We start from the raw sequence: 24,603 nt of genomic DNA, 5'->3' as shown, positions 1-24,603 counted from the left end.
CATGCGGGCAGGAGGGCGGTGAACGGGCTCTCGTTAGAGGTGAAGTCAGTACTGCAAACGTCAGCACTTCTGTTGTTGCTCCATCTGGCCTACAGGGAAGTAGTGACCCTTGACCTTCTGAGGGCCAGGAGGAATGCCAGCTTTGTTTACAAAAACCCTCCTCCCGACATATTTTTTGGACGTAATCCTTCTTGGGGTCAGCGGGCCCTTTTCTAAAAACATAACCTCTACCTTTCCAAAGCTTTGGTGCGTATTCAACCCCTCACACCCACGCCAGGCATCTCTCTCAAACACTGCCTTCCCCTCTCTGCTTCTTGTCAATCACGCCCCAGTTCAGATCGTCCCTTTTCTATGTCTTGTTCTGTGTGCTGTCAGGTTGGAACCAGTCTTCTGTCTGTGTCTGCTGTTCGCCGCCCCTGTTTGTTGTCGCTCTCTTGTTGATGGTTATCACCAATGCTTATGGTTCCTAAAAATCCCTCCTATAAAATGGATGTGTGCTGATTAGTTTTATAGACTTCCCTAGCCCATGGTCTCCCTAAAAAATGTTGACCCAGTGAAGGGAAACATTGGCCAGAGTTCCCACTTTGAGGAATTATGACTAGATGGAATTGACTCCCACACGAAGTTGATGATCTTTTCTTCTGTATCACTCAAAGGCCAAATTGAATGGGGCATCCGTGCACCGAGAAACACGCACATAAAAAAAACAATTTAAGAAAACAAAGCAACAACCGTCAGGAACCTATGTAGGAGAAATCAAGTCAGTAAAGGGGAGTGCTGTATAAGGTTCTACCCAATCCTACTGTCTTCAAATGCACTATCTTGCCTGGAAGTGTCCAAATTTACTTTAGCGGGGCCATCCAGTGAATGATGTCACATATCTCTAAGCCCTAGCTGACATCATCAAACAAAGCAACATTCTAGAATGCCTATTGTTGGAGAATTTTAAAGGGGTAGGACTGGGTAAAGAAAACATTCTGTTTCTTTACCTCAGACCCAGATGGCTCTTTTAAGGCCGGGGCGGCCCAAGCACCGATGCCACCCCTGAGTGTGCATTTGAGTACAAACTCGGACAGAAAGAAGCAGATGCCCCTAATTAGGGCACTCTCAGTCCCAGTCATCTACAACCACTTTGAATGCACATGGTGGGCAAGCTGGGGCAGAAAGCTCCACATTCCTCCATTCGGAACACGCCAGATCTTAACACAATTAATTAGAAATTTGTGTGTGCACTTTGGCAAGTTGGAGTAGACCGCTCAACATGCCTTCACTCAGGACACCTTCAGGCTCAGGCATCTATCCCTACCTGGTGTGTGCACTGCGGACAAGCTGGGATGGCATGATGCAGTCACCCCGAATCACAATATTGTTAGGTACAAGAATCCAAAGTCACCCTGTGTGTGAACAGTGTGCACCTGGGGTAGAGTACACCAGATGCCCCCATTCAACAGAGTTCCAGGCAGGCCTTAGCATTGATCAATACCACCTTGTGTGTGCACTGACGGCAAACTGGAGGCAGAAAAATCCAGACACCCCCTATTAGGGGACTTAGGTGCCCAAGCATCTGTGGCTACTTTGCCTATGCACTGCAGACAGTGCTGGCGTACAGAGCAAGATGGCCTCAAACAAGACACCCTCAGGCATAAGATACCCACTTCATGTGTGCACTGTGCACAGAGAAGACAAAGATGCCCCGGATCACAACACACTTGAGTATAAGTATCCATACCAACCTTATACGATGTGCAAAGGAAAAACTGGGGCACTGACACCCAGGCCAAGAGGTGCTATATGTGCCTATAATGTACAAGGTGAATTAATACGGTTGCAGGAAAGGATCAGCCACTGATTGGAAGGTTGACTCATCAGGAGGCAGAGCCTCAACGGCGACAGGTTTTGTGGGATACATAAACTACATTATCCTGGATCTGAGAATCCACAGGTGCTGGCGCCCCTTCCTGGCGGAACCTCTAGGGGTGGCAAATCAAGTGGTTCGATCTCTCCAGTTACATGTTCACGCTCACACACAAACTTCAGGACACCTGATGCAGCCATAGTGGACTTTACAACTACAAAAAAGTTGACTTCAGTGCAATAAGGACATTTGGGAAAACCTCAAACGCCTAGGAACTTGCACCGCTCAAGAAACCGGCTGTTAGCCGCAAGCAAAAACGCTCAGCAAGGTCTTCGGAGTCAACAGAAACACCTGAGGGCGAGAATTCCTAACGTGCCTTGTATCCTAGCACTGTAGCAATCGCTGATGGACGCCAGAGAGCACAAAAATGAAAGCATAACTACGAAAAGAAACGGAAAACAGAGTTTGTTATGACAGACTTCCACCCACAACTACAACCATGTTTTAAGGACTTCTTTAGCATTCTCTCAAGAAGTTGGAGTTACAAAGCTGAACTTTGTTTTTTTTTTGTTTTGTTTTTTAAAAGATTGCTACTTGCGCGTAAGAGTCCAAAGTGAGTCTGAATTTGATCTAGATTTGGTGAGCGTCACTCACCAAAAATAATTTAAAATTGTACTGGACCTTATCACAGAAAATGACATTTCGCTTATTGGATTTGGTCCAATGCTTTCATGTAGAGACATTTGGACATGTTTAGGAATGTGCATGGTTTCTGTGATTTGCCAGGAAGGTTTAGCTAAAATAGCTTGTACTTCAAAGATACCTTACACCCTCGGCCTTATCAGCCTTGTTAAATGTATGCCCATAGAATTGACATCTGTTTTAGAAAATAACAAGCTTCGAGCTTTAATGCTGGCCAATAAGAGCAGTTTGAGAAACAGAGGCATTCACCTCTAGCACCGATGAGTGGATTTCAGAAATGCCTCTCAAGACTACATATGAAATAGTTATGTTATCATGACAAAATCAGAATATCATTTTTGAGGAGCCATGGGCCAAATGTAATAACCGTTAATTGATTCAATTTCCCTTTTTTTCTTAATGTGTGTGTTTATGTACATCCAATCACTACAGCTGCCAATGAACCTAATAAAACGATGCAGGCTAGTCAATGAATTATATAAGGTTTATTAGCACCCACTAAAGAGGCTTGTGGCAACAGCAAGATGATAGCTTCAACTGGCACTCAGCTTGACTGATAACATTCCAGTTGATGTCATATAGCATTCCTAACAGAGGATGCTAGATTTAAAGATAAAGTTACAACAGAACCTAACTCTTAAATGTCGACTACATTTCCATTTAAATTGTTGATTATATTATTATGGATGTGCTGATATGCTTACGAAAACTCAATAACATGTGAGTGATTAATAACATTTAAAAATCTTGCTTCGTTCCTGTGACACACATTTCTATCTAACCACACCCCTTCCGCAAACCTGAGGAAAGATTTCTTACAAGACAATAGGAGGGCCTGAAAGACCTGGTTCAATTGAGAAGTCTCATGTGTCACATGAATTATTTTGCACAACAAAACATTGCCTTTCTGTGAAACCTTTGCCTCCTTTTTTTCTGAAAAAAATGCTAATGATTAAAGATATACAGAACGCTATTCAACTACTTCCATGAAAAACTCCACTACACTGCTTCCCACTTGATCAGGAAACATGCCAGAGAAACACTCCCATCATACCCAAAAATAACGCCACCTTGTCTAGCTTTGAAACTCACGATGAAACTGGCATCCTAAATCCATTGATCTCTCTGAAATACTCCAATCACTTCAATGATCCCCTCCCGTGCAAACTCCTAAAAGAGTCCATTAACCTTCTACTCCCAATATGGACTATGATAATCAATACCAGCATTGTGGGGCGACTTTCGCCCCAATCCAAAGGCACAGCTCGCTAATACTAGAATCCTTTGCTTGTGTAGAAACAATTTAATCAAATTTTAATCCATGTAATCCTTCGCTTGCACAATCTTTACAATTTTCTCCCATTGAAGCCACAAGTACGGAGTAATGCCATTTTTCCAGGTTTCTTATGCTATTGATGTGCCCATCCGGACCTCTTTACAATAACACGTACTGACGCATTGTTTCATCCAAAGGCAGCTTTTATTGAAAACCCAATGCATTTCGGGCTACTGGGGCCCTTCGTCAGGGGTCACTACAAGTAATAATGAAAACAAACATTTATTATAAAACCATTATCTGTGCTCAATGATACGTGCCAAATATTTTACTAAATACATTATACTTCCCCCCTCAAAATTGTTCATTCCCATGCTGCTATGCTTGTAGTATCTAAGCTGTCAATCAAACTATCGCCTGCTATTTACACAGAACCTTCAAACCAGCGCAATGTTCTGCCAATGGCTCCCCTTGAAACGTGTCTCTCCTGAAAACACCACCCTGTCCCGTGATTCTACTCACCCTTTCAACCTCCCAAATCAAGTATATTTCCAGCAAGTTAACCCATTTAACATTCCTATTCAAACGTGTTACCCATGTCTCATTTTCTACCTCCATCATGTACTCACAAACATTACCCGTGCGTGGCGCGGCTTCTCCCCACCACTTCGTTAAAACAATTTCATCCCGCTCCCAATTGTTACATGCCTCGTGAATAAATTCATATACTTGTGGCTTCAATGGGAGAAAATTGTAAAGATTGTGCAAGCGAAGGATTACATGGATTAAAATTTGATTAAATTGTTTCTACACAAGCAAAGGATTCTAGTATTAGCGAGCTGTGCCTTTGGATTGGGGCGAAAGTCGCCACACAATGCTGGTATTCTATTTACAAGTGCCATTTGGGCGAGGCGCCTTACCGAGGAGCACGCAACAACGCATCATTTGGATTATTAATGGATTACTTTTCATATAGGTGTGCATTCCCTACTTCCAAAATCTATGATAATCAATGCCTCAATCACTCAAGGCTCCTTACTTAACTGCCTAAATAGTGGCCAGTTTAACCCTATCCTAAAAAAAAATCAACAAATCCATCCCCAACAATTACCGCCCGATCTCCAACATCTCTACTTTGCCCAAGCTCTTGGAAAAAATTGTGCACCTACAGCTTCACAATCTCATCAATTAATTCAAACTCCAAAACCATTGTCATTCTGACTTCCAATCGGTTATAGCACCGACACTGCCATGTCCGCATTGTCGACGATGCCCTACGCTCACTCGACCAGAATGAATCATGACTCCTAATCCTACTGGACCTGTCAGCAGCCTTTGACACTAGCAACCATTCTCCCCCTCTAAATCTTCTATAACACAGGCTTGGTCTTTCCAGCACTATGATGAATTGGTTCTCCTCTTTTCCACACAACAGATCTCAGCGCATCCTAATCAACCACACTCTTTCCGATCAGTCTCCACTGTCACTGCACTAACCCCAAGGCTCTATTCACTCCCTGACATTGTTAATTAATTAATTAATTGTGGGTTTATATAGCGCTAGGATAGACTCCCGGAGGAGTATCTCCGCGCTTCGACCGCTGCGAAACCCTTCCTGGCTTCCCTGAGAGATGGTCCCTTAATGGGTATCTCCAGGGTGAGACCAGGCATCCCCGGCGGTCTGGTGGGGCCGTTAGTGCAGATGAGGCAAGCTTATGCCCAGAGTTGCCGAGTGTGATCGCTGATCAGAGTGGGCACCGAGGCGAGAGAATTATCGAGTCCGCTGACCCTGGTCCAGAAACCTGCCGCGTCGGGAATCGAACCCTGGTCCCGGGCCGTCCTCTGCTCTCGGGTCTGCCGCCTCTAACCAGTGAGCCACACTACTGCACTCCTATAATTATATAAACCTATAAACCTATATATGAGGCCCTAACTGAAATCCTCAAATTCACCCACATCTCCTACCGCATGTATGTGGACGAGACTCAACTCTACATGAAAATCACCTACCCTGAGGACATCAATGTCTTCAATAACACCTTGACAAAAGTACATTGGCTGACTCGTAACCACCTCAAACTCACTGCCCTCAAAACTGAATTCCTACTGATCTCACTGTCCAACACCACCCCTAATATCAAAGACAGGCTCCCTCTTCTCTTGAATTGTACCCAACACACCATTCACTCTGACAAATTCTTAGGTGTAACCTTGGACAAAGCCATCGCCATGCAAAAACACATGAGTGCTAACACTAGAGGAGCTAACCATCAGTTGCATATCCTTAGGAAGCCGACACCTTTCCTCCCCGATGCAGATCTCAAAATTGAGGTTCAGGCACTTGGGTTAATGAAATTAGACTACTGTAGTCCTACCCTGGTGGGCCTCCCGAAAGCCTCATGAAAACCGCTGAAGGCATAATTGAATGCAGCAGCTAGCCTCATTGGTTGATCCAAAACAAAGTGATCATATCACCCCGACTTTCAATCACTGAAATGGCTACCCTACAAGGCTAGGATTCATCTCAAAATTGCTTGTTGACCCATAAAATGCTGTACCACAATACCCCCTCCCATCTGTCCCAGAAACTGCCCCTATCAGGTGGAAACAGATCTTCCAGAAGCACTAGCTCCTTACTTCTAAAGACACAAAAATTCAAGAAAAAGAAAACAAACAACCAATCCTTTTCCAGGATTGCCCCAAAAACTTTGAACTCTCTCCCTACCAACATCCGATGCAAGCCATCCACATCCATCTGCAGGAAAGAAGTAAAAATGTTACTATCCAACAAAATCTCCTCACACAGAGGACTCACCTCCCTCTCCTTATGATCGACTCTTACCATCTATTTGTTTGTTGTTTCTCATCACAGTGGAATGTGCTTAGGCCTGGACTTATGCTGGACTGTGTGTTCTTATCTCTCTCTGTATACCATATGCGCATGTACTTATATTTTTTCTTGTTCTATCCCTTGTTCTTGTACACTATCTGTAAGCGCCAGTCACCTGAAAGGGTTTTGTATGTGCTATTTAAAACTCAAAATACATAAAGGAAGTAAAAGAAAAAGCCCTGAGTTTAGCCTAAATAAGAATGTTTTGGAACCTGGAGTACAAAGAGATATCTGATTTGCTATTCTCTCCCACTCATCATGGGTATGTGCGGTTAACCGGGGAATGCACCACCCAGCAACTTCACAAGAGTGAATTCACACTTGCCACATCATGACTTGAAAAAAATGTTTAAAAAACCTTGGTGAAAGTTGGTGATTGGATTCTCATAAAAAATCCATGCAACAAATAGTCATCTGCAGCATTTTTGAAACCCATTCAAGTTATTAAAGTCTTCAAGAATGCCGTCAAGACTGACGACCACCGCATTTGGAACTTGAACAGGGTGGTGGTGGTTAGGAAAGACTTTGTTTCTAACTCTAATGACTCTACAGTATCACATCACTCCTCAAATTATTATTATTATTATTATTATTATTATTATTATTATTATTATTATGTTTCTTATATAGCGCCTGAATCGACCCCCGAAGGGGTATCTCCGCGCTTGCCTTGGGAACCCGTCCTGGCTTTTCCCTGTGAGATAGCCCCTACAGGGCATCCCCAAGGTGAAAGCCAGGCATCCCGCCGCGGGGGCCGTTGTGGAGATTAAGCAAGCTTAATGCCCAGAGTTGCAGAGTGTGAACCCATGATTAGGTCAGGCACCGAAGCGAGAATTATCTAGTCCATGGACATTTGAGCTCAAGACCCTGCCGCGTCGGGAATTGAACCCTGGTCCCGGGTCTGACCTCTGCTTCAGGGTCTGCCTGCTCTAACCAGTGAGCCACACTTCTCCAAATGTTACCCACGGCATTCGCAGGTCCTCAAGATTTTCTTATTCCCCCAGCTATTTAAAAGATTTTGTTAAATAGATTTTTATGTTTTCCAATATTTTCCTTTGTTTGTATGTAAAGAATGGGGATATGTGGCATCTTAAGGTTCTACACCTGTTGCCAGGTGCTTAGGAATGTTATGAAATGAACATCATGTGGGGCAGTTGAAGCCTGGCTTGCATCCTTGTAACACGTCTGATGTGGATGGGATCTTTTCTATGGAATAAACCTACTTATTACTTCAAAAGCTGGCTCACCTGATTCTTACAGCAGGCAGATGAGAGTGACAGGAATACCAACCAATCATAAACAACTCGCTGGCTTCAGCCCCCTGTATGTTCTCTGTAAGCCCAGAATGTGTCTCGCAAAATGCGCTGTCTAGTACGCAAGACCTAAAAATGTACATTGAAAATGGGTCTCACAGGGGCTCTATTTTTTCTTTCTTTCCAACCCTAAAGAAGACACAAACTACATATTTCCAAAAAAATGCTTCTGCATTTGGTGTCCTGCTAGCACTTTATCAACAACATATCTTGTTACATCAAAAACTAGATGTCAAATGCACCGGACCACATCTATTCGTGGGGGTGGTAATGCAAGTGATGTATGCAGCCCACTCCAGTGAATATACTCAGGACCATTGGAATTATGTGGCAGGAGAGGGCCAAGTTAAGTGGCAGGGTCAAATAAATTATGCAGCATTAGAAGGTAAATTATGTACCAGAATTTCTTCATTATTTTGTCATTTCTACACTTATTAACACTGTCTGGGCTTTGGGTTCACATCATTTGTACCAGTTAACAGACAAATATAGCAATAAGCAACAGAAAGGTGACCAGTCCAGCTTTGCAAAGGGCCTTCCACTGAGAGACAACATGTGTCCCTGCATTTTTAGTAACTTTTGAACCGTTTGACCCAGAAACAACATTTTTTGTTTGTTAAAACCTGCACATTATGTGGCCTCTGCCGCATATCTATAATTATGGGAAACTCGCAGCAGCCGCACAATCGCATATTTCCAGTAGTCCTACTGTTAAAAGGAGGAGATGTGGAGGATGTATGACCCGTCGGCCGGAGCTGCTGACCTTGGAATCTCTGGGTATCCATGTTTGTCTTAACATTATATGATTCTGAGCAAATCACTTAATCTCCCTTTTTCTAAAAATGTGAAATGTATTTGTGTATTCCGACTTGAGGTACATGATTTTGTAGACTGTCTCCCGACCTCTCATGTAATGGCAATTGTGAGTGGCCCAGTGAAAAGGCGCATTCCATGCACATTTTGTGCACCAAAATCTGCATGTCCTGCTTTTTCACCATTGAAATTTCAGCAAGTTTGACCTGCCGAAATTTTTCAGGCAGAAAAAAAATGGATTTTACAGAAAGACATGTACTTCTGACTCCCCTTGCAAACAGAGGTATGTACAGATGTAGAAATTTAACAGCACACTTGTAATTGAGCCCAATTTATGAATGTGTCAACACCCCAGATTCTATTTCCCATGTATCAGGCAAGGTCCAGAGTCACATAGGCCAGGCCTCTTATAAATAGTTATTATTCGTGTTAGGTCTAGACTAGCCCTCATTCCACTTCAAGCATTGTCAGCGCCATAGATTCAGAGAGTGTAATCAGGGGTCAGGAGCAAGGGCGTAAGGTGGATGGTTCTTCCTGCCGGCATGGAAACAAGGACAGTCAGCTGAGAGAAGGCGGACTGACCTACAGGGAAGGTTATGGACTGCTAGCAAGGCTGGAGCAAAGACACGAGGCTCAGCTACAATCAGTTGCTATGACATGCGACCGACCCTGTCCCAGCCAAACCAGCCTTTCAGGAATTATCGCAGATTCCTCCCCGCTAGTGGTTAATTTGAAGAAAGAAAAAAAAATAAGTGCTGGGGCTTTCGTCAGGAGGCAGCTTGCACCAGCCCATCTCTCCTGTTGTCGTCGCCTAAAACTAACCAAGAAAGTGGGGAAAGGAAGTGGTATAGGCCAGTGCTGCTGACTTTGGAGCTGGAGAACCAGGTTCGAGTCTCTGCATTGGCGTAGTATCCTTTGATCCTAGGCAAATCACTTAATCTCCCTGTAAATGAATGTGTCCTTAACTGGTGCTCAGGAAAAGCGCTGGTGTCGATAATTAAGTGCAGGTGCTCAGCACCAGAAACCTGGGCCGGACTCGGAACCAAAAGTAGCCCTGGCAAAAATGTTCGAACCAGCCCCGCCCCCTTCCTCATCTCTCTCTCTTTTTCCTCTCTCCTCATTTTCCCCTCTCTGTCACTTAAAGAACTTGCTGGGCCTTTCGTAATGACTTGGTGGGAACTGGTGAAAGTGATAGAGGCGACAGCAGCGGCCACTGCCCTTCAAGACCCCGGCCCACTGCCCTTCAAGACTCCGGCCCACTGGGAAAATGCCTGATCATGGAATAAACGGGCAGTCCAGCCCTGTCTGAAAGCACCGGCTCAAATTAAGCACTGCTGAGCCCGCCTCCTTTTCTGAATGACAGTGCTACACTGACATGCGACGGAAGCCACCGGTGGCTAGGAAACCCTCGAGCTGTATGACATGCAGTCTTTTGTCTTTGGGCACCTGACTTCATGCGACACATTTCACTACCTGGCCTGCGTGGGACAGGTATCTAAATGCTCGTCTGCATCGAGATAGCGCCATAAGTTCAATGTTACCTACCAGGGCTCCCACTGACACGACTACAAGAAGCACGAAGCGCCCACAGTGCAGTTTGATCACAGGGCGCACTTGCCACAGGAACGCATTAACTTCCGGCCCAACGACTTCTCATGCAGGAAAGCCTTAATGCTATAGGCCGGTGGGATACCCGTCTTGCTGCATAGATCTCTGCAATCTATAGGATCACATTAGAAATACATGCGGCTAAGATTTAGCCGCTCACCCTTCGGAGGTTCTCAATAATCAAAGGGTGAATGTGGGAAAGGAACCAGGAATCCGCCAATGAGAGGGGGAGACGAGATAGAGAAAAACGAAGAACACACAGTCACACCCACCTGCAGACACCTAGAGTCAGATGCATTCACACAGACATGCAGGCGCACGCAGCCACTTCTATCCAACCACTGCAGCCACGGTGAGCACATACGTGTATTTCCCATCATTAACATTGCACTAAAGTGATGGATGGTAATTCTTGTGTTAGCATTCAGAGGCGGTGTGTCTTACCAGGGTGACGGCTCCTTCTGGAGGTAGGTCAAGCCCTGTTTACCTGTGGGTGGGTGGATTCCCTATCACTCAATAGAATGGATTGTTCTCTAGAGGAGATCTCAGTGGTTAAGAATGATTAAGCATCACTCATCAGTGCCTCTCAGTCCCAGTGTTTACGCGGTGAAGTCACACCTGCCACCTTGTTGGGAAAGGTATGTGGAAATCACCAATGGGGAAGTTGATATCAAATTGCCCTGCACGCTTTTGATGCCGGCTGTATTCAAAGATGCACTGGCCTCTGCTGAAATCTGGAGATTTCCTGAAAGGTTGGAGTCTCGGAAAACCTTGCAGTAGAGAGGTAAAGTTCCTCGTCTGTGGACACTAGCCTGGAGGCTTTTCCACCCTTTACCGTATTGACTTGTCAAGCTCTTAAAGCCCTTTATGAACCTTTTTAGCGCCTGAGAACTACCGCGCTGACAGATGTGTTATAGCAGAAAAAGAATGCTTTCATCAACAATTATCTGTATTTGAAGCACCAACAGAGCACAAAACAATGAGTAAGATACTCAGCAGGGCCGGAGCGCACCCACCTGAGCATCGGTGCAGTCAGCGATCCCTATTACAGGTGAGTGGCAGAGGGTAGAAGAAGGCACGTGACCGAGGTCACGCTCATGAAAGTGGCACACCTAAGGCTACACCACGCCTTAATGAGGTCATGACAGGTCATTTAAGTTGACCGAGGTGGAGTTAGAACTTCCCATTGTATGATATTAAACTGGAGCACACCAGCGAAAACAAATTAATGAAAGGTACTTAAATGAAATAAGTCAAAAGTGTGATAGCTAAAAAGAGTTTGAAAATGTATTGCATGCCCATGATACACAGAAAAGACTCATCTGTTGATAACAAATGTTTCAATGTAAAAGGCAATTGTGGTTTCCATCGCACACAGCAAAACAGACAAATCCTACGAACAGGGCAATTTTTTTCTGTTATTGCTCTGTTTGTAGAATTTGTCTGTTTTGCTATGTACGATGGAACATCTCAATTGCTTTATACATTGAAAAATGTCTCAGCAACAGAGGAGTCTTTTGAAAATGAAATGAAATTGAAATTTGATTTGTAGAGCGCATGGCTGCCCGAAAGCGTCCCAGCGCTTGCTTAGGGAACCCGTCCTGGTATTCCCCTGCGAGATAACCCATTACTGGGCATCCCCAAGGTGAAAGCCAGGCATCCCGCTGCGAGGGGCCGTTGTGGAGGTTAAGCAAGCTATTGCCCAGAGTTGCAGAGTGGGACTCCATGATTGGAATAGGCACCGAGGCGAGAATTGTCAGGTCCGGAGAAATTTTGAGCCCAAGACCCGCCAAGGCGGGGAATTGAACCCTGGTCCGGGCCAGACCTCTGCATCAGGGTCTGCCACTCCAACCACTTGAGCCACACTTCTCCACCCGTGGGCATGCAATACATTTTCAAATGCTTTTCAGCTATCACACGTTTGACTTATTTCATTCAAGTACCTTTCATTAATTTGTTTTCGGTGGTGTGCTCCAGTTTATTATCATACATTTTACTTGGAAATTACATTGCAATTTCCATGCTTTTCCACTGTGTTGCAGCAGGAGTGTGTTCAGTGATTAGCACCTACTCAATATTGTATGAGTACAGGGTGGGTTGGTGCGGTTTGGCTTTTACCCCTGCAGCATTCTGCAATAGATCTTTGCATTGACACAGAATGAGTTCAAGCCCTTGTACCTTCCACAGCCTCCAAAAATCCACACTGGCTCCCATTAAAAGCATCCTACATGCAGGAGCAGGCCTCCTCAAAGGCCTGAAGAAATAGGACCACACCTTCTCCATCCTGATTGAACCCCACTGCCAACAAACCAGCTGCATCAGCTACAGATTCACCACAAACTGCACCCCTGTCTATCTGGCTGGCAGGCTCACCATCTCCAGTGGCTCTCAGCACACCTGCAGTTAGAGCACCATCAGACTGGGCACAAGGTGGAGGAGAGTGTTGCCGGTGGCAGAGGCGAGCTCTACCCACTTAGCGCTAATATTTTTTGTTAGATACACTGCACGCGCTGTTATCATAGCGTTCCTTGTTTTACTGTAGCGATTTGAGGCTATTTTTAAAACGTTCAGTGTTTGATTCTACCTGTATTTCTCACCATCACTTCAGGCTGTTTGTTTCCACCCACTCCCGCCCCAGTCCGCCGCGTCCAATCATGGGTGTTTGATGCGGAGGGTGAGGAGGAGCCTTGCACTTCCGGGCTCAGGGAGCACAGGTCAGAGCTCTAGTGACCCCTCCCCCTCAGTATAAATGTGTGTAGGGCAGCGACCGCGCAGCGGACGCGTGCAGCGGGCGCGCCGGAAGCGCGCCGAAGTCGAGCCAAAGTCAAGCCCGTCTGCGCCCGTCCGCGACTGGACGGGGCGCGGGGCCATAAACCCTGGCCCTTCTACATCCACCATCATAAGGTATGGCAGACAAGAATTGCTGGATATCCAGCCAAATAACCCTACATGCTGCAAACATTCGATGCATGCTCTATCGCTAGTAAACTGCACCTCGTGCACTTTTGCCCCTGACAACAATCTGAACTCTACCAGTAATACTAATACATTAAAAGCTGCACTGCTCAATTGTAGATCTCTACGAAAACATTGTTTAGAAATCTTCCATCTACTCGAAGATAACAAAATCCACATTTTGTTTCTTACGGAAACTTGGCTGGACGAATTTTCAGATCCCGATATTATTCAGGCCCTTCCACCTGGATACGCCCTTTCTAGGTTGGATAGAAAAGATGGCAGAGGGGGGGGCATTGCTATAGCCATCAAAGCCCCATTAGAATGTACCCTCTCTCCTACCGTGATTGACCACAGCGAAGCGGCCTCTTTTACTATTATTACTGGTCCGAATCACTCCCTTTCGGGTATTCTGGTGTACTGCCCCCCTGGACGACTCCATGACTTTACCCCTACTCTGGTGGAAGCCTTAAACCATCTGGCGCTTAAAAAAACTAGAATTGTAGTGCTTGGTGATTTAAACGTCCATTTTGACGACCCTCTCGACAAAGAGGCGGCTGACATCAAATCAGAGCTACTCTCATTAAAACTAGAGTTAAAAAACAATGATCCGTCACATCAGCACGGGCACTTGTTAGACCCGGTATTTGGAAACTGGGAGGGAATTCAGACCCTATCTCCTCAGCCAATTCCCTGGTCTGATCATTTTATTATCCCCATATCTATCCAACTAGATAGGACTGAGCAGCACACACAAAGCTCACAGCGATTTAAACGCAGGAGATGGTAAAACATTTCTATTGACTCCTTCTCTAATATCATCCAGGCTGCTGGTCCTCCCAAAGGATTCGATAGTGAGACATCATACGCTCACCTACAGGACTGCATCGCTAAAGCGCTGGATGCTACTGCTCCCATTCGCACTATAACTAATGCCACAAGAACCAAAAAAACTGCCCCATGGTTCAGTCAGGAGCTCCAGCTTGCTAAAACGGCATGTAAAAAGCTTGAAAGAAATTGGCGTGCTAATTTCTGCCATGAAATTAAAGCTCAATACAAAACAGCACAAAAAGAATACAACAAAAAGGTACGCACATCTAAAGCATCCTACTATAATAATCGGATCCTAGAAGCTGAAAACTCCTCTAAGGAGCTCTTCCAAATTTATAAAGAAATTTCTATAGTTGAGTCTAACCCCACCTCCCATAATGACTCAGTGGAAACCTGCAATAAAATTGCCAAGTACTTCTCTGATAAAATTACAAACATCTATGCGAGTTTTTCTAGCAATATAAAATCTGGCACTGATTTTACAGAGAATGAAGATCTCATATGCACTCAAGCCCGCTTATGCGCTTTCTCTGTACCTCCTACTGAAACTTTGCTAAAAATCTGCAAAAGTATCAAATCCGGCTCGCCACGCGATCCCGCGCCTCCTAAAATTCTAACTGCTAGCCTCTCGGTCCTGGAGCCCCACTTCAGACATATGCTGCAAATATACTTCTCTACAGCCAGTTTACCTGCTGACTGGAAAAAAGCCATAGTGTTCCCCATCAAAAAAAAAACAACTTGAGCCAGGACATATTGGAGAACCTACGTCCAATTTCCTTACTACCATATCTCGCTAAATTAGCTGAGAAAGTGGCTAATGCCCAACTTATGACCCATCTTGAAGCCCAAAATTATTTTCACACATCTCAATCGGGTTTCAGATCGAGCTTCTCCACAGAGACAGCACTCCTAAGAGCTACTGAAACTCTGCGAGAAGGAGCAGACGAGGGCAAAACCATGGCCTTGATCATGCTGGACCTCAGTGCCGCGTTTGACACTGTAGCACACTCCATCTTGCTACAGTGTCTAAACAGAGCGGGGGTCACTAAAGAGGCACTGGGATGGCTGAAAGCTTTCCTCACCAACAGAAGCTTTCAGGTACAAAGAGGGACCTTTCTCTCAGACAGCATGATACTAGAACAGGGGGTACCTCAGGGCTCTGCCCTGAGTCCCACCCTGTTCAACCTATACATGGCACCATTGGCAGAGGTGGTCCAATCGTTCGGCGTAGAGCTGGTCTCTTACGCCGACGATACTCAACTCCTGATCTCCCTGTCTCAAGCCCCCTCCTCCGAGGCTGACAACTTCAAATCCTGTATGTGCGAGTTGGCTGTATGGATGACTGAGCACTGCCTCAAATTAAATGGGACAAAAACCGAGGTGCTCATAATAGGTGGGAACAACACCAAATGGACCAAAGACTGGTGGCCTACATGTCTGGGACCAGTTCCGACTCCCAGTCAGGAAGCCAAGAACTTGGGTGTCTGGATAGACAACAAGCTCTCCTATGACAGCCATGTCAAAAGAACAGTTGGAAAGTGTTTTGGAGTCATGAAAACGCTTAGCCGCACCCTGGATCTCCTTCCAGTGAATTCCAGGCGCACCATGACTCAGGCACTTATTACTTCCCGTATAGATTATGGGAATGTGCTGTTGCTGGGCACTTCCGAAAAAAATATCAGGAAATTACAAGTCCTGCAAAATTCTGCAGCACGCCTTGTGCTAAGACTCCCTCGTAGAGCCCCCTCCAAACCTTCTTTGGATACCTTGCATTGGCTGCCTATCAGTAAGAGGATAGTATTCAAGGCACTCCTCTGGTGCCATAGGATCATTCATCACAAAGCCCCTTCCTATATGTCTGATTTAGCGTCGCTCTATGAACCCTACGTTCCAAGGGAACAGGTCTGCTCAAAACAACGCGCCCAAAAAAGGTTAAAATGGGAGGCAGGTCCTTCCGCACTCTTGCGGCTAAGAAGTGGAATGCCCTCCCCATGAATATCAGACAGGATAAAAATGAGACATCCTTTAGAAAACTGTTAAAAACTTATCTTTTCACTATCTAATTGCCTTGTTTCTGGTCCCACCCGTCTAATACTTCTCTCTCCACAGCGCGGGGACACGCCGGGAGGCGTCACCAGGCGCTTTACAAACCCCTATAATAATAATAAATAATAAAGGTGGTTTAAAAAAGGAAAAACAAGGCAACACACTTCTCTCTGTGCTTCCAGGCTCTGCAACAATATGTCCATATCCACCAGGCCTGCCTGAACCCTGCTCCAGTGTAGAAAAGAGCTAAAGACATTCCTCATTAAAGAACACTACATCATGATTCAGAATCAGCCAACCTTTGCTGTTAGACACCAGATACCCCTCATATCAGACACTGTCTATGCTTTGTACCCTGTATAGCGCTTCGCTGCCTTTTGACTAAGTGTGCGCTTAAGAAATACCACAGACAAACTTACAACGAACTTTCTCTAAGCTGAAAGAGTCCATAGTTAGCTGTCTAGGGCCACACCACATAAAGTCTGAAGTTAATTCTGCTGGGAAGCCTGAAGGGTACCTTTGTAATCTGAGTGCAAAGCATGCTGTGAAGGGCCTCTGCTTCTGTTTACCCTGGCTAGCTCATATTCAGCTGAATCATAGAGGAAGTGACGCCACACCTCTGCTGACCCTCACAATGACATCATCACAAGAAATATCAGAAACTGGACACATCACCGGAAGTGGTCTCCTAAAGTCTTTGATTTTTTTCTAAACATTAAATTGCATAAAATAGTCCTACTAGAAGTGCAAACTACTTTAAAAGAGAGAAAGGCTCACAGGCGCAGACAAAATGGGGAAATACGAATTCCAATGAGCAGGATGTGCACCAAAGCTGCAGTCCCCTGAGTCACCCCTGACAAGCACACTGCTCTCAGAGTTCTGAAAGTTAGGAGCACACACTCCACAAGAACTGCCTCTTGAGGTTCAGGAATCAAACGTACTCAACACACTGCTCTCCAGATCACCAGGCGAGAACCTCTCCTAGCGACGATTCAGCTTGCATTGTTAAAAGTAACCAATATCACATATCATGTCTGTGTGAGTGTACAGGACTGTGCGTTCACTTTTGGGAGTGTCTGTATCTTTTTTTTGTTTAAGAAATGTTTTATTAGCATTTTGAATTAAATAACAATACATATCTTATGAATGTTGGGAAAATAAACATAATAAGAAGGATTACAAAACATATGCAATGAGCAATGAACAAATAATGAGAAGGATATAGAGAAAGGAGAAAGGGATATACATGTGGAATAGGGAAGAGGAGAGTCTGTATCTTAACAAGGGTCTTCTACCATTAAACAGTTGGTCCAGCATGAAGTTTCCTTACAAACGTATTAAACAGGAACAAGAAAATTTACATTTTTGGTTAATAAATGAGTGTAAAATTCTGGCCGGTTTTTCTAGTAAAGGCTTACTTGTGGGCTAAGTGCATGTGGCACCACTTATGTCTTAGGTTGTTGTAGACCAGCTAACATGCAAGCATGCTGCCTTTAGCCACTTCAGAGAGCCATGTATGCAATTACTTACAGTGGCGGTAGCTGCTTTTGGGTGTGTGTGTGTTTTATTACTAAGCTTATACACGGCTACTGGAATTATACAATTCTGCAGCCATGCATTCTGTGCATATTTTTGAATCGGCTGCTCTTGCAACCTAATCCACTATCTGCGATATAAGGTGGCATAGTTCAATGAAATAAAACTTGTTTCTAGCCCAAATTGGTCAAAAGTACCAATAAAGTGCCATGTGTGGTGCAGCACAGAGTGCACACTCTTTGCACTGGTTATCCTGAATTACGAATTGCTGTGTCAGGCATTTAGCTGGTAGTAATGAGGTATTTTATCACACTAATACTATAGTGCTTTTTTGATACCTCATCAAAATCCCAACGTGTTTTGCAAACTTTGGAGTCAGTGTTTCTGATTCAGTAGAGCATGGATGAGAGAAGGATGCTGGTAGCAGAGACTAGATTGCTGGTATTGTGGGTGATGCCCAGACAGTGTACTCCAAACTGGACGCAGTGGCAGTGATTGCATATTAAGATTATTGTAGAAGTAGAGGTGTGAGGATAGGTTTGTGTGCTTTAACCAGTTGTAGTCTTAGGTACCGGGGTCTTAGATTAAGGGAACAGCCAGGATCTTACAGTTGTTTTGAATGACAAATGATTGTTGCCGGGTCTGGTTTTCTTTGATAGGTTATTCCATAGTTTCTTACGTGCCAATAGGTCCGATTCGGGCGGGAGACTACCGATTTTTCAAGCCAAAAGTGGCTTTATTTTAGCTGTCTCCCACCTGAAATTGCATTTTTTACAATAGAAGTCAATGGGGAATTTTTATTCTCCCGATTTTTTATTTTACGTCTCCCACGTCCCTGTCCTAAAACGTTGGCATGTATGTAGTTTGCATGTCTCTACGGAGAAGCAGCTGCCTGCCACGCTCATATTTAGGAACGAAGGAAATAGCATCAATGAGGCTAATCAGGATCTGAAAATTCTTTGAATTTATACTGAGTTTTGGTTGTAAGAAGCCAGGTCCCATGTACAGCCCAAAGCGCAATCCAGAAAGCTTTGAAAGATGTATTTCTGATGGGAAACAGCCTTTATAACGTGGGCTTAAGCACGCATGCCGTCACCACACATAGGCCTTAACCAAGCATATGTGTGGGTAAGGCAGTCGGTGTTCTAGCTGTCTGAGCGGATGGGTGGGGACAGGAACCGGAAGGATCGCGGCAGGAAGAGCGATGGACCGGGAGGCTGTTTGGTAAGTTGGGCTGGGGCCAGGGGGAAGTTGGGGGTATGTTTTAGGGGTGGTGACTGGTTTTAGGGATCAGGGCGGTGGACTTGGGTCAGGGTTAGTTTTTAGGGCAGGGGCTGTATTTTAGGGCTCGGGGCAGGAGGGGAAAAGGGCAGTTTTCAGGGCTGAGGGGCAGTTTTTAGGGCTCAGGCCAGGGGTGCTGGGGTTGGGATTGTTTATTTTGGGTTAAGTGACTGGGTTTTAGGGCTCAGGGTGGGGGTCGCGTCGGGTAGTTAGTAGGCCTGGGGTGGAAAGATTACATAACAGGGAGCACATCGTAGGGCTTAGGTCAAGGGCGGGTCTTTATCTCACATATACCTTTACCAATCATGCCTTTACAATGAAATTCATTGTAAAGACATACGTGGTAGGGGCATGCATGGTAAAGACGCGGTCTTTGTAAAGACAGCGTGTTTAAGGCATGCATGCTTGTGTCATACAACCATTTCTGGTTACTGATAGCCAGTGGAGGGCTTTACGGCAGGTGTGATGTGGCCCTTACCTGTCTGTTTAGGTGAAGGATATGTCCGGCTGCGGTGTTTTGTGAAACTTTTGCCCAGACGGTATGATAGCAAACTAAATGTACTAATTAATACAACAGTATCACAGAATATGCTGTATTATGCTCATAATTTCCCTTTCTTGTTGCAGAGTTTAGTAAACTGTGGTGCATAGTTTGGTTATCCATGGATTGCCGTATAACTCCAGTGGCTGTGAGTGTCAAGGAGGTGGTTGCGTCATTTCTATTAATTTATTTACTTATAGAGCGCCCGAATCACCCCATCAGGGTATCTCCGCACTAGGGTCGCCATAATAAACCAAGGAGGTACAATCAAAACATTGAGGTTTTCAGCAACTTTCTGAATTATGGTTCAAGAAAAAACTTTGTAGGCAGCGGTGCCATTGAACAGGTTAATGTAAATGAAATATGATGTTTGCCAGAACCAGGACCTCTGGATATTTATGGAAGCAGATGGGGCACACAACTGTAGAACATCAGCCCGGTGCAGGGATTGTTCTCCGTCGTAAGATTAATTACAGGGTGTTGGCCAGGGAGGGTGCGGGTGTCCGTTCGGATTGTCAGGAACACCCACACTGACATAACTCTGTGCGCAATCACACACACTCACAATGACTTTCGCCGCCCTAACCGCATACATAATCTTTAATTGAAAACCACTTTGGAGTAATTATGCAATTAGGGTGGCATGTTTCTCCGACAGCTCCGTGTTTTCAGGATGGTGTCATTTTTGCACACAGATAAGAAATCAGGTCGAAAAGTATGCGTGCAATGCACATTATATATTCACAAGGTGATGCTCTTCCCTGGATCTTGGAACACCCCCCCCTCCCCCTTTCCCCCTTTCCCCCCTACGTTTCCATGCACGCGCACTCCCTGGCCCAGCGTGGAAAAAATCACGGAAGTGGTCACCGTGACCACCCACCTGAGGAATCCCCCCCTCAGAGCTCGAGAGCGCATCAGAGGAAAAACAGAAGTCGTCCATCCTGCTTCCAAAGCATGCCCCGCCTCCCGTTGACCCCGCCCCCTGGAGGCTCCTCCCCTTTCCCTGCCGGGCCCGGGGTGAGCGTTCCTGTCTTTCATCGGAAGGGGCTGGTATGTAGAGTCGAGCGACTCCCTAGGATGGTAGGCAGGCTTGTAGGGTAAGGTACTGAGGGAGCAAGGCATACTAAGGGGAACCCCAAGAGTTAAGGCAACGGGGGAGGGGCGCCATTGGTGGTGAACCGAGGTAGGGTGGAGGCAAGGAAAGGTGGGTGCAACCCCGACAGTGTAGGTGGAATCGAGATCACACCAAAGAAGAGTGGTGAAACCATGTGGGTGGAACCAAGTCAGGGGCAGAGGGAGGGTGATTGTAGTCAAGGCAGAGGTGGTGGAACAGGGGACGGATGGGTGGAACTGAGGTGGGCTGGGGGCACCCCGGAGGCTTGAGGCAATGAAGACGAGGCGGGTCTCGGGAGGAGACGGGCAGTATCAGAGGGTCAGAAGGGAAGACGTGTGGGAACAAGGAGGGCGAGGCAGTATGAATTAAACTAGACGTGCGGAGGCCTTCATGCCAGGCTGCCCTCTGCTGCCTGCACTTCGTGGCTTGGGACCGGTCACAGCGGAGATGCCAGGGAGGAGGGCGCCGCGCTGTAACCAGGAGGCGGTGTCAGCAGAGCGGCGTGGGCCGCTCTCACCACCACGCCCGGGGGAGGCGGGGGCGCCGGGCTCTGCGCACGCGCAGCTCACATTTTACATTGAAGTTTAGCCTCAGCACCCATGAAAGTTACCAGCCTAACTCCGTGAACATACAAATCACAGTGAGCGCTCTGCCTCTCTCAGTGAGCGCTCTGGGCAGCGCTCAGTGACCACTCTGCAGCTCTCAGTGACCACTGCGAGCTGCCTACTGGCCATGCTGCATAAATCACTGTGATCGTTCTGGGCAACATTCGGCGACCAGTTTCAATTTGTCTGGAGATCCCATGCTGGGGACATGTCCGCGGCTATTCTGAATAAGTAACCCCCCAGTGACTAGTCTAAAGAACTCTCAGTGACCGGCCCGAGAAGTTCTCAGTTCGATTTCGCATCCTAGTAATCCTCAATGACGCTGTCAGAGCGCACCCTTCATGCCTATGAACAGTCTCACTGCGAGTAACCCTCTGTGGCCACTTACTCTCGGCGCACCCCGACACCTCTCATAGTGAGCACCCGCGGTGTTACTCACCCCACTGTACAGTGTGAATAACGCTCACTGCACACAGAGTACCTTTAAACATGACCACAGTGAGGACACCTCAGGGGCCGGTCTGAGTACGTTTCGGAGAATATGCAATCTTACAATGCTGTGCTGAGAGTGACTCGTTCTCGCTGCCCGTCTCTCAGTGACCGGACTCACTACACAGCCTGGGGAACTGAAGGCGCCCTGCCCGTATGTCTGGAGTAGAAACCGGTCACGTTCCTTGGGCGGGCCCAGCACAGCGGATACATTAATGAACATGCGTGCATGGTCTGTAGTGCGTTCACCCCCATTCCTCACAGCCCCCTTCTCCCCGTGGGGGCAGCGGCACGTGGCACTGGTTCTTACCGGAGATGTACTGCCGCCTGCCCTCGTCCAGGTGAGTGGAAATCACGTCCCCCATGGTGGTCCCGGAGCCGGCAGCAGCTATCAGTGAGCGGCCCGGATCCGAGGCGCGGGTTCAAGTCCTCCGGCGGGCAGGAGACGCCGGTGACGACCCTCCTGCGGGCAGATCTGCGGGGGTAGAGGCAGTGGCACCCTCCTACGGGCAGAGGGGGGATGCTCCACAGGGAGAGGACCCTCCAGATGAGCTGTGGGCAGGAGTCTCGGGAGCGCAGACCCTCTGAAGACACAAGCGCCGCCTCGAAGCCTCCCTCGCACTGCTGCAGCGCTCACTCCACGCGCTCCCTCCCGGCTGCGAGCGAGACTGGCTGCGCCCGGCGAACAAGCCCGATCCTGTATGTTTGGGGCAGTGTCACCGCTCCCCCCTCCCCCCCGCGCTGACACACCCTCCCTGCTGCCATGTGTTTGGCTTTCCGTCTGGGGCTGAAAGGTGTGGTTTCTTCTCTCGCTCGCGATCTGAACGGATGCCACTGGTTCTGGGTATTTTTAGCCGCGGCATGGCACCGAGCACTGATTGTTCACCAGGGGAGGCGGGCAGGGCGCGCCCCGGCATGGCACAGGCCCTCGCGAGCAGGAGTAGCGCCTTGAAGCCTGAGTTTACTGATTCCCCCCGGACAAGAAGTGCGATTGCAAGGTGTAGAGACCCTTTCATTCAGGAGGAGAACACGTACTGTAGTGTATCCAAAATGGAATGACACTCAGGTATGCAGAAAGAACACCACAACACAAGCAGCGTCACATGTATGGAGAAAGAACACCACAACACAAGCATCAACTAAAGGACAGTGTCACTCAGAGACACAAGGGAGACTAACCCCATACAAGGGGGTGTACTCAGGGTCGCATCGTACAAGCAGAAATAGTCATTGGGCCGCGTCACACATGAACAACACCATGCAAGCGAGTATTCAGAGGGCAGCCAGTATCACACAAGAACAACACAATACAGGCGGGTATATCCAGGGCTTTAAGTGGGATGAAAAACTTGGAGGGTCTCTCAAAGGGGCGTGGCTTAAAAACAGGTAAGATAAAAAACTGTACTTCGCATAGTGTGCCGCCCGACTTGTATTTTGCTGTTTCTGTCTTTGCACCTAGATATTTGATACAACAAGTTACATCATACCTACAACAAGTCAGGACTTTTGGCTTTGTCAATGGTTGTTAGTTGCATGTGACACCATGACAATGTTCCTGCTCCTGCGTTTCAAAAAGAGAAGGGACATCCAGAGAGAAAATGACTCTCTTTAAAGGATTTCCCTTCCCCTACAACACTCACCTGGCATGACGTCATGACGTAACTTCTTCACTAGTGAGAAGTGATCATTGTGAGCACCGCACATGGATGTGCCTGCAGTCCGGAACAATACAGAAAGCCTGTGCCAGGGCACAAAACAGAGCCCAATAGAGATCCGTTTCGAGGCCCCCTTTAAATAACTGCCAGTGCTCAGACCCAGTGAGACCAGGCCCACTTAAAGCCCTGGGTATATCCTTAGGGTAGTATTGCACACAAGCACACTATACAATTTGGTATATTCACAGGAGAGTAAAACACAAGAGCAGTACCGTATAAGCGGGTGTAGTCATATGAGAGTATAGCCAGAGCCACTGGAATTATGCAGCAGGAGAGGGCCAAAGTATGTGGCAGGGGTGAGTACATTATGCAGCAAGAAAAGGCAAACAATGTGGCACATATTGTTATAGTATTACTTCATTATTTAATAATTTTAAAATTCAGTAACACTCTCTGGGCATTGGTTACACCTCATTAGTACCAGTTTCACATCCAAATCTATCAGTAGCAACAGAAAGGTGACCAGTCCAGCTTTGCAAAGGGCCTTCCATCGCGCAGTAACACGTCACATTTTTAGTAAATGTTGAACCGTTTGAGCTAGAACATTTTTTTGGTAAAAATTTGCAGATTATGCGCATATGATGGATTTTGGGGAAAATCCATTGTTATGCGAAAATCGTAGAGGCCACAGAATAGCATAATTTCAGTGGACCTGATTATAACAAAAGAGTGATACTGTGCAAGCAGGAGTATTCACGAGACCGTATCCCACACAAGAACAGCACTGTACAAGCAGGTATATTCATAGGTCAATATCACCCACAGTTCCAACAACAACCTATAAGCAGGAATAGCCATGGGGCAATATCACATACAGGGAGAATAACCCAATGCAAGCAGGGGTATCTATGGGACAATATCACACACTGGAAAATAACCTCATGCAATCACGGGTATCTATGGGACAATATCATATGCAGGGAGAATAACCCCATGCAAGCGGGGGTATCTATGGGAGAAAACAATACACCTGGAAAACAACACGGTACAAGCGGGTACTTCCACGGGACAATATTTGTAGGACAATATCACA

At 46.4% G+C, this 24,603-nt stretch overlaps 1 protein-coding gene across 1 annotated transcript in view; it reads right to left on the bottom strand.

The window, feature by feature from the left end:
• The window catches only part of NIBAN2 (niban apoptosis regulator 2), a 270,668-nt gene extending 247,987 nt beyond the window's left edge, over nucleotides 1-22,681 (bottom strand). The window contains exon 1 of the mRNA XM_086921115.1: nucleotides 22,166-22,681. Within this exon, the coding sequence (XP_086777241.1) occupies nucleotides 22,166-22,220 (55 nt within the window). The 5' untranslated portion in view covers nucleotides 22,221-22,681. The remainder of the gene's footprint in view (nucleotides 1-22,165) is intronic.
• Nucleotides 22,682-24,603: the final 1,922 nt, after the last annotated feature.

This window comes from Lissotriton vulgaris, chromosome 5 (genome assembly GCF_964263255.1).
Source record: "Lissotriton vulgaris chromosome 5, aLisVul1.2, whole genome shotgun sequence".
NCBI lineage: Eukaryota > Metazoa > Chordata > Amphibia > Caudata > Salamandridae > Lissotriton > Lissotriton vulgaris.
Note: the sequence above shows the minus strand (reverse complement) of the source record. Positions and strands in the feature narration are given on the sequence as shown.